Source organism: Pantherophis guttatus, chromosome 2 (assembly GCF_059756535.1).
Source record: "Pantherophis guttatus breed Tessera chromosome 2, ASM5975653v1, whole genome shotgun sequence".
NCBI classification, from domain to species: Eukaryota; Metazoa; Chordata; class Lepidosauria; order Squamata; family Colubridae; genus Pantherophis; species Pantherophis guttatus.
Window position 1 is genome coordinate 280,194,865 of NC_142064.1, and position 10,751 is coordinate 280,205,615.

Consider the following 10,751-nt stretch of genomic DNA (forward strand, 5'->3'; position numbering starts at 1 on the left):
CCTGGCAAAGTTCCCAAAAAGGAAACAATGACAGAACAACAGGGTGGGAAGGGACTTTGAAGGTCTTCTAGTCCAACCCCTTGCTCAGGCAGGAAACCCTAGACCAGTGATGGCTAACCTTTTTGCCATTGCAGGGGAAGCACAGGGGGGTCGTGCGCCCGTATGCCCCCACCCATAATTCTATGTGCCCCACCCCCGCGCATATGTGCGCAACCCCCTCCTCACGCTTCCCCTGCTTTTGGCACGTGACGGCCTGGTGGGCACGGTAGGCCTGTTTTTTGCCCTCCCCAGGCTCCAGAGCCTTTCTAGGAGCCTGGGGAGGGCGAAAACAGCCTTCCCCACCCCCCACCCCCCGGAGGCCTGTTTGCTGACTTCCAGTGGGCCCAGAAGGCCCGAAAATCAGCTGGCCAGCGGGCACATGTGCACCGGAGCTGAGCTCATGTGCCCACCGATATGGCTCCTGGGTGCCACCTGTGGCACGCGTGCCATAGGTTTGCCACCAAAGGGACCCTAGACCCTTTCAAACAAATATTTGTCCAATTTCTTCTTAAATACTTCCAGTGTTGGAGCACCCACAACTTCTGGAGGCAAGTCGTTCCACTGATTAATCGTTCCAACTGTCAGGAAATTTCTCCTTAGTTCTAGGTTGCTTCTCTCCTTGATTAGTTTCCATCCATTGCTTCTTGTCCTGCCTTCAGGTGTTTTGAAGCAAGGGTCACCAACCTTTCGGACTTCAGGGACTACTAAATTCATAATTTTAAATCCCGCAGACCACTAATATGATTTGCTTAATGACCAGCTGGATGGACGTGGCTAGGTGGTCATGTGACTGGGTGGCCGTGGCCAACTCGATGTTACTCACGTCAAGGGGCACCTCGCCAGCCTCTATTCACCCCTCCCCTTCCAGCAACTCCTCGCCTCCCCGCCCAGGCTCCTTAGGGCCCCAACAGGAAGCAATTGTTGGAGCTAAGCAGCCACCACGAGAAAGAGTTGGCAAAACAGCTCAGTTCACATTGGACCTGACCAAGAAGGAGGCTCAGTAGAAGCACCTCACTGAGGACTACTAATCTGGGAGTCCTCCTGGATATGCAGCTGTCCTTGGAGGAACATCTGACAGCTGTAACCAGGGGGACCTTTTGTCAGGTTCGCCCGATTCGCCAGTTGCGGCCCTTTCTTGATCGGGATTCCCTGTGCACAGTCACTCATGCCCTCGTCACCTCTCGCCTTGACTACTGCAACGCTCTCTACATGGGGCTCCCCTTGAAGGGCACCCGGAGGCTCCAACTGGTCCAGAATGCAGCAGCGCGGGTAGTGACGGGAACAGCATGGTGCTCCCATGTAACACTCCTCCTTCCAGGTGCGCTTCAAGGTGTTGGTTATCACCTTTAAAGCACTCCATGGCATAGGGCCTAGCTATCTTCGAGACCGCCTGCTGCTACCGACGACCTCCCACCGACCTGTGCGCTCCCACAGAGAGGGCCTCCTCGGGGTGCCATCAGCCAATCAATGTAGGCTGGTGACCCCCAGGGGGAGAGCCTTCTCTGTGGGGGCACCTACCCTCTGGAATCAGTTGCCCCCCGAGATAAGGAGAATCCAAGACCTTAGGGCCTTCCGCCGTGCCCTTAAAACCCACTTTTTCCAGCAAGCTGGGCTGGTTTAAGAAGAAATTTTAAATCTTTTAACTGGTTTGTATTTTTAATCTTGGGCCAAATTTATATTTATTTTAATTGTTTTTTAATATTTGTATTTCATGTTTTTTAATTCTGGCTGTACACCGCCCTGAGTCCTCAGGGAGAAGGGCGGTATATAAATTTAAAAATAAATAAATAAATAAATAAATAAATAGACTTTCCAAGCAGAAGGAAGACCTGCGGGAGTGCAAGGCCAAGTACAGGCAACTGTAGGCTCAGTGGGCTGAGATGGTCAGTCAGTTCCAGGCCATGAGGCAGTCCCACTGGAACAAGGTTCTCCGGCTCTTTGCCACCAGCGGCGCTTCCCTCCAGCCTTCGCGCAAAGCCCCGCATTAGGAGGCTGAAGCAGACCCCAAGTCGGAATTTCTGTCCCCCTCCAACCCACACAAAAAGACCCCGAAGGGGGAGAGATTCTCTGTAGCAACACAAACGTTCATTGCACGTATCTGTCCCAGGGGCCATAATTTGAGGAATCCTGATTTAGTGCAATATTAAAAAATGGAAATAATTGTTCTGCGGACCACGAGTGGTCCACAGACCACCAGTTGGTGACCACTGCTTTGGAGAATAGTTTGACTCCCTTCCCTTTGTAGCTGCCTCTTAGGTATTGGAACACTGCTATCAAGTCATCCCTAGTCCTTCTTTTCATTAAACTATACATACCCAATTCCAGCCCCCATTCATTATATGTTTTAGCCTCCAGTCCCCTAAAGCGCTCCATGGCATAGGACCCGGGTACCTTCGAGACCGTCTTCTGCCACCAATAGCCTCCCACCGACCAGTCCGCTCCCACAGAGAGGGTCTCCTCAGGGTGCCATCAGCCAAGTTATGTCGGCTGGCGACACCCAGGGGGAGGGCCTTTTCTGTGGGAGCCCCAGCCCTGTGGAATGAACTGCCCCCGGAAATACGCAAGATCTCCGACCTCCGAGTGTTTCGTTGCGCACTGAAGACCCTGTTGTTCCGCCAGGCAGGGCTATCAACTTAATAATTTTAATTGGGGTATTTTAAATGTTTGGGGTTTTAAATCGGCCAAATCTATGTAATTATTTTAATTTTTAATTATTGTTGTGTGTTGTGTTTTTAAATTGGCTGTACACCGCCCTGAGTCCTTCGGGAGAAGGGCGGTATAGAAATAAAATTATTTATTTATTTATTTTATTTATTTATTTAATCGTTGTTGTAAGAAATAATAAAACAAAACAATACATTATTTTATCAGTCAATAATAAATTGATAATATTCATCAATCAACCTTTTATAATAAAATAAAAATAAGAAACTTTCTCCCCCAGGAGAGATTAATCTCCTACTGATGTTATTAGGTTCCCAGAAGGGACACGGTTAAAAATTCAGTAACTGTTTTGCATCCTCCGACTCTTTCTCACCTGCAGTTGTCCCTGCTCCTTCTGCTCTGCTTCGCTCAGGAGGAAACCTTCTGCAAGGGCTACCGCTTGGGAACTGGTCTCAGCTCTACATTCCTGGATCCAGCTCTTCATCTCCAGGGGCAGGATAGCCAAGAATTGCTCCAGGACCAAGAGATCTAACATCTGAGCTTTTGTGTTTCTTCCTGGCTTTAGCCACTGACGACAAAGATAGTGCAGTTGGCTGCAAACCTCTCGTGGCCCGTTGGCCTCCTTACCACAGAGACTTCTCAACCGTTGCCACTGACCAGCCAAACTGGTATTTTCCTCATCTTGGTTCTTCTGCCCAATTTGCTCGTCTTTCCATTCAGGCTGTGACGCATCAGCAACTCTTCTGTCCTCTGGTAGGTACCACAAATCCATTTTGATTGCGTTTTCCAATAGAGGTAGAATTTTGTTTGTTTCTCCTTGATTTTCCAGGTTCCTTTCTTGACAACTCTTGAAAACTGCACCAAGAGGTCCTCGGTTTTCTCTCTTCATCTGTTCCTGCTCTGCATAAAGAAACTCATGAGCATTACAAGATATTTCCAGAGAGGTACAGGTAGTCCTCGACGTACGGCCACAATTGAGTCCGTAATTTCCATCACTAAGCAAGAAGTTGTTATGTGAATTCTGCCCCCGTTTTTACGACCTTTTTTGGCCACGGTTGTTAAACGAATCCCCACAGTTGTTAGGTTAGTCACACGGTTGTTAAGTGAATCTGGCTTCCTCATTAACTTTTTGCTTGTCGGAAGGTTGCAAAAAGGGATCGCCTGACCCCAGGACACAGCAACTGTCATAAGTGTGAGTCAAGTGAATTTTGATCACATGACCACAAGGAAGCTGCAACAGTTGTAAGTGTGAAAAAAATGGTCATAAAGTCATTTTTTTCCAGTGCCGTTGTAACTTCGAACAGTCCACTAAACAAACTGCTGTAAGTCAAGGACTACTTGTACAGAAAAAACAACAACAACAAATTGATAGAACTACAGAGAATCTTGTTCTCCTTCAACAACAATTCTCCCTGGTTCTATGGGAAGAATTCTTGTAAAGACAACGTGAATCCATTTCCCTCCCACTGAAAGTCTGAAGCATTTCTGGTCTCTGCTGGAAAAGCTATGTAGGGGATTGTGATTGTGCTGTAAAGAGGTATCTTATCCTTCATCACTTAATACAGACCAGTGGTGAAATCCAATTTTTTTTTTTACTACCGGTTCTGTGGGTGTGGCTTGGTGGGCGTGGTGTGGCTTGGTGGGCGTGGCAGGGGAAGGATATTGCAAAATCTCCATTCCCACCTCACTCTGGGGCCAGTCAGAGGTGGTATTTGCTGGTTCTCCGAACTACTCAAAATTTCCGCTATCAGTTCTCTAGAATCTGTCAGAACCTGCTGGATTTCACCCCTGATATAGACCCCTCACATCCTGGACATAAATTGTTTCAACTCCTTCCCTTGGGATGGCACTACAGGGCATTATATGCCAAAACAACTAGACACAGGGACAGTTTTTTCCCTTGTGCCATCACTCTACTGAACACTTAATTCTCTCAGTGTTGCCTAATGTCTATTAACCCATAGAGTGTGGCTGTAGTATAGAAGGGGGAGAGCCTTCTCTGTGGGAGCACCCGCCCTCTGGAACGAGCTACCTCCCGGAATACGGCTGATTCCGGATCTCCGCACTTTCCGTAAGGCCCTGAAGAAGTTTTTATTTCAGCAAGCCGGCCTGGCCTGAATAGGTTTTAGGGTTTTTTTTTAATTGTATTGCTAGGGGTTTTAAATTGGGGCGGCCGTTTAATTTAATTTATTTTTAATTCTTTTAACTTTTATATTGTATGTTATTTTAATTCTTGGCTGTTCACCGCCCTGAGTCCCTTTGGGGAGAAGGGCGGGATATAAATTTAATAAATAAATAATTATTTATCCTTCTTATCTTCTTACTTCCCCTTTTATTATTATTAAAGATTTAATCTTCAATTCGATTCACAGTCTGGGAATGGTAAAAACAGTTCAAGTCCTAACCAAGGATCTAAGAGTTGTTAAGGTAACATCTGAGCATATAGGCAGTTCTGAGTAAAGTAGGTTTTTTTTTTTTTTTTTTTTTTGCAAAGTTAGGATATTCAGGTCTAATAAGTTCAAAATTCCCATGTATCTAGGCAGCCCTTTGGGTATTGCTCCAAGGGCTCCTATTACTATTGGTATAACCATTGATTTCTGCCTCCACAATAGCTTCACTTTAATTTGTAGATTAATTTAATTTTTTCTCGTTGTTTCTCTTCAACTTATTGTATTATTATTATTGTTGTTATTCATTAAAGATGAAACTCAGTCAACTGAACATTTAAAAATGTATCACAAATATCAATGACTGGCACTGATGGTTGATACGGGTTGCTACCAGCATCCTAGGTATTTATTTATTTATTAGTCGCATTTTTATGCCGCCCAACTCCCAAGGGACTCTGGGTGGCTAACAACAAAGAATAAAACAATGCAAACAATATCCCATACAAAAGTTTAAAAAGAAAACATTAAAACCCATACACTCCAATTCGTGGCCGGGTCTCGCGAGATCACCGTAGCGAGATCAACGGTCTCAGGCCTGCTGGAAGAGCCAGGTCTTCACCGCTTTCCGGAAGGCCAGTAGGGTGGGCCAGTCCGGACCTCAGGGGGTAAATGGTTCCAGAGAGCCGGAGCAGCCAGAGAAGGCCCTCCCCCACGGGCCTGCCAGCCGACATTGTTTAGCTGACGGGACCTGGAGGAGACCGACTCTGTGGGATCTTACCGGTCGTTGGGAGCTATGCAGTATCAACCAAGTATCTTCTTAAAATGTACAGTTATGATGATGATGATGATGCTTTGCATGTACAAGGGGTGCTTTTGTACCAGATGCCAAATTCCTTGTCTGTCTAATCTCACGTGACCAATTCAATTCAATTCAATTCAATGTCTATAGAGATTCTCAATCATCCAGGTCACTGTTGTCCGAAGCTGCTTTTTCCAAAAAGTAACTGGGTTTTCTTTCTTGGTTTTTTTTTTCCTTTGAAAACATTTTGCTTCTCATCCAAGTAGCTTCTTCAGTTCTTTAGATGAGAAGTGATGCATTTTCAAAGAAAACAAAAACAAAAAACAAGAAAGTCCAATTGCATTTGATTTATATGCCGCCCTTCTCCGGAGACTCAGGACGGCTTACAATGCGTTAAGCAATAGCTTTCATACTTTTGTATATTTTTTACAAAGTCAGCTTATTGCCCCCACAAACTGGGTCCTCAATTTACCTACCTTGGAAAGGATGGAAGGCTGAGTCAACCTTGAGCCTGGCAAAATTCGAACATACTAATTGCAGACAGCTGGAGTTAAATTACAATGCATTAGTCTGCTGAGCTATCCAGGGTTGTCCTCCCCCACCCCTACATCTAGCCAGAGCTCCATCCACTCAGTGCCCGCTCACCCCAAAGATCAGAAGCAAACCCCAAAGATGCTTTTTCAAGAGACAACTGGACTTTCTGGTTTTTCTCTGAAGACCTTTCGCTTCTCATCCAAGACACTTCTTCAGCCAAGAAGACGACGCTGAAAAACCTTCTTGGATGAGAAGTGAAAGGTCTTCAAAGAAAAACCAGAAAGTCCAGTTGTCTCTTGAAAAAGCACCTTTGGGATAACCAGGACCTGGATGATTGAGAATCACCAAGGACTCTCAGCAGCATTCTTAGACACAGAATAACTTTACTGTCACTTTAAATGTACACTGATCGGCATACATTTAAGCATACTTACCTTTCCATTCATGCCATGGGGAAGCATTTCAGACACGCACGGGCAACCCAGAGAGAGAATAACAGAACACAAGCAACAGAGTTAACTTGGAAGGGACCTTCAAAGTCATCTAGTCCAACCCCCTGCTCAGGCAGGAAGCCCTATGGTACCATTTCAGACAAAGGGTGGCCCAATCTCTTCTTAGGAGACCAAGGAGCCTCCATGAAGTTGAGGAAGAGAGGACAAAGGGAGAATCAGAATCAGAGTAGAGCTGGAAGGGACTTTGGAGGTCTTCTAATCCAGCCTCCAGGTCAAGCAAGGAATCCTATACCAACAGGAGAGTTTGGGTCTGGATCTGAGAAAAGGCCAGGGTCCTGGAGGACCTGATCCTGGTGGTGCAGGGTTTATGCAATTATTTATTGCATTATGCAAGTTTGCATAATGCAAACTTCAAATCATTCCCCCCTCTTTTCCTTATTGCAGAAACCTTCTCTTCCCACCGTTTTTCCCAGCATCCCCAAAAGTTTGTCTCACTTGCCTGCAGATTTGTAGACTGCTTCCTCCTTCGTGGTCGGATGGAGGGGGGGGGCGGCCCTTGTGGGTGGTCGTCTCTTTCGCGGGAGAAATTCCCCCCCGCCCTCGAGGAGGCCGCAGGGGCTGCACGAAAGTGGGTGGGGAGGGGGAAGGTTTTGTGGGGACATCGTGTTTCGGGGGGGGAAGACTTTGCCCGGTGCACCCGCTTCCTGCTTTCCTTTTCATGCCAACCGGCGGGCGGACTGGCAAAGGGAGCCTGCGCATGCTCACATCCTTGGTGAAGTTTGGAGTGTGCCAGTATTCCGTTGCTCCTGGCGTCCGCCCCGCTCTCTTATTAGCACGAGAAGGGGACCATTTCCGGGGGGGGGGTAGTTGTGTAGAGACCGAATTTCTGAGTTAGTTTATTACCACAAATTCACACACACACACCCCGTGACAGAGGGGGATGTTTTGGGGTGTCTGGCTCAAACCCCACAATCCAGGCCCTTTTATATTTCTTTCAAGATACCTCAATCCCAAAGCATGTATCTCCCAGGCTGGGAAGATGGGAAGCTAAGCAGGGATGGGAGACCACCAGGAAATCTCAGGAATGTAAGGGTCCCGCATAGAAACTCAGAAGATTAATATTGTAATAATGTATTAATCGGTATTCAACAAGTGGGGCTAATATGTGTATAGGTGTTGGGTTTTTTTCTTTTTTTCTAAATACACTTTTTAAAAATGTCTTGCTTGTTTTGTTTTTCTTTAATTTTTTTGGAGGTTTTTATTTTAATCTTTATGTGTATGGATTTTTTTTCTTTTTCAATGCACTTGTCTTGATTGTTTTGTATTTTTGTGGTTTTTCTTTAATTTTTTGGAGTTTTGTATTTAATTTTTTTTTAATAAAATTTGAATTAAAAAAAAAAGAAACTTAGAAGATGGAAAAAACCATGAAGACTGAAGGAAAACAAATTCCTGGGAAAAGTGCCCCGATAGATATGACAGAAAAAATTTACATCAGAGAAACAATTTTAAAAGTACTGAGATTTTTCCAGGTTTGTGAGGAAGAAAGGAAAGAATGGAATAAAAGTGTACAACTGGTGCAAAAACCCACCACCATAGTAAGAGAAAGCAAACAACCAAATAAAAGTAACTGGAATTACAGAAATCTTCTGTAATTTTCTTGGCAGCATTATGGATGTCATGAAAAAATGTTTTATCTGTTTCGACTCTTTCCATTAATTTCCCTGGATGATCCCTGCAACCTATTTTGTGAGAGCCTTGTGTGTCTTCTCCATACAATGCATGATTTTATAAATCTTTTTCCCGTTCCCCCTTAGTTGCTTTTTTTCCAAATCCCATGGAAGTACCATGTCTAGAAGTTAAGAGAATAATATCATAAAGTTATTTTTATTTCCTAATTATCCCTATCATGGACTTTCTTTCTCAGCTATCAAAGTCTTCTCCATTACAACCCAGAGATCTTTCTCCTGGTGGGTTACAAGCAGCTCGGCTACCATCGGTGTAAATGTAATGTTAGAGGACTCTTTTGTGTCAATGAGTTGATAATTCCTCAAGTTGGACTCCTCCAAAATCGCCTTTGGTTTTTGTTACCTTAAACAGTTTAGTATCTACTGCAAATTGGGATAAATTATTTTATTGCTAACTTGAGATCTTTAAAGAAACGAACAGCTACTGCATTTTCTTCCAATGGCTTCTGAGCACTGTGCGCACATTTTCCAGTCAGTCTTCAAATCCAGATAGTGTTCAGGGCAACTTTGTTCAAGACTGTTTTGCTATTGTCTCTTCCCTAGGACGGAGACTGTGTGACTGGCTCAAAATAATTCACCTGGCTTTCCTATTTAGGAAAGAACTAGAATTTCAGGCTGAGTTTTAGGGTTAGCATCTTTAACCACTATATCAATCTGACTCTATGGTAGGGGTCCCAACCTGTAGGCCGCACTTCACTACCAGGCTGTAGCCTATTCACAACCAGGCTGTGCTGAGGTAAATAACAAATAAAGAATAATGTAGATAAAAGAAATAATGTGAATAAAATAGGAATCATACAGAGTCAGATATATGGGCTCCGGGGGACCCTTTCTATTCACATTATTATAAGGGGAAGACGTGCTTGGATACATGAACTCTGAGAGACCCTCTATTCACATTATTATAAGAGAGGAAAGTGCTTGTTGGAAATTACATTAACAGTTAAATCCCTTTAAGTGGTAATATATCTTCTGAGACCTAGATGTCACGGAAAGGACTGCCATATGGAAAAACATCTGAGTGACCTCACTGTGAATGATACAAAGACCTATATGTTACAAAGAGTTACTTAACCAATAAACTTACCCAAGGACAGTAGTAACTCTCCCATTAGCAACTGAGAGCACTTAAGGAAAAGTTGTAAACTAGAAAGCAATGATTAACCATATATGGGAAAACGGATGGTAAAGTATAATGTAATTAACAAATTTATATGACCGTATATGGAGAGGATATGAGATCATTGAATCCTTTGTCTTAGAAATGTATAAAAACCATGGAATCAGAACATCCTTTGTTCAGTTTTTGTGAGAATCAAAACGCACTGAACCTTTGCAAATAAAATTCTGTCTCTGTCTGACCAGGAATGTTGTTTCGTCCCTTCATTCCATAACAGTGCGAACAGCGGGCGCCAGCTCTCACAGCCCCATTCGTGTGAGTGGTGCCCCAAAGGCTTCTCTCGCATGAGTGGAGTTGCGTGTGCGTGCACACCGGTCTGTCACTTGCGCAGTCCGATTCCCCTCTCCCCCTCCGGCCCGGCTAGGCCGCCAAGCCACCTGCTCCTAATGCTCCAAAAGCAGAGCGACGAGAGCAGAGGCTACGTGGGATGGGCGCACTCTGCTCAGCTTTGCTGACTCACCAAGGCTGCGCAATTCCTTCTGGAGCATCAGGCAGCCTCGGTGAGTCTCAAGGCGCATGAGACTGCACCCCAAAAAGGCTTTTTTTCTCCGCGCCAAAAGCTTTTGCAAATGCACGGAAGGCTTTCGGGGAAGCGATCTTGCGTGGCTTCAGGCTTTCTGTCCCTTTGCAAAACCTAGCAAAAAATAGCCAGCCGCGCAAACAGGCTGAAGAACAGTTTTTAATCTGTCGGCTGTCAGACTCCCGATTGAGAAATAACATCGTAACTATGTAGTATGATGGACTGCAGGGCCGGCGCAATGTGTAACATGTTCACACTGGTGCAATAGGACTGGGTGTTTTGTTAATATGATTTATTGGGTTAGGGATTTTCCATCTTCACTGTGTTAGGGGATGCACTGAGGGAGCTCAACCAATCTCATTGTACATATGTTGTGAACTGACAATAAAGATTTTAAATTGAAATTTTGGCGCGGAAAAGTCTGAAGG

The 10,751-nt window shown here is 44.8% G+C and overlaps 1 protein-coding gene across 1 annotated transcript in view; it reads right to left on the reverse strand.

Moving 5' to 3' along the window:
* LOC132712338 (uncharacterized) overlaps positions 1–7,589 on the reverse strand; it is a 33,623-nt gene extending 26,034 nt beyond the window's left edge. Inside the window, exons 1-2 of the mRNA XM_087884769.1 lie at positions 7,378–7,589; positions 3,077–3,603 (exon numbers count right to left, since the gene is read on the reverse strand). Of these exons, the coding sequence (XP_087740895.1) occupies positions 3,077–3,603; positions 7,378–7,540 (690 nt within the window). The 5' untranslated portion in view covers positions 7,541–7,589. The remainder of the gene's footprint in view (positions 1–3,076; positions 3,604–7,377) is intronic.
* Positions 7,590–10,751: the final 3,162 nt, after the last annotated feature.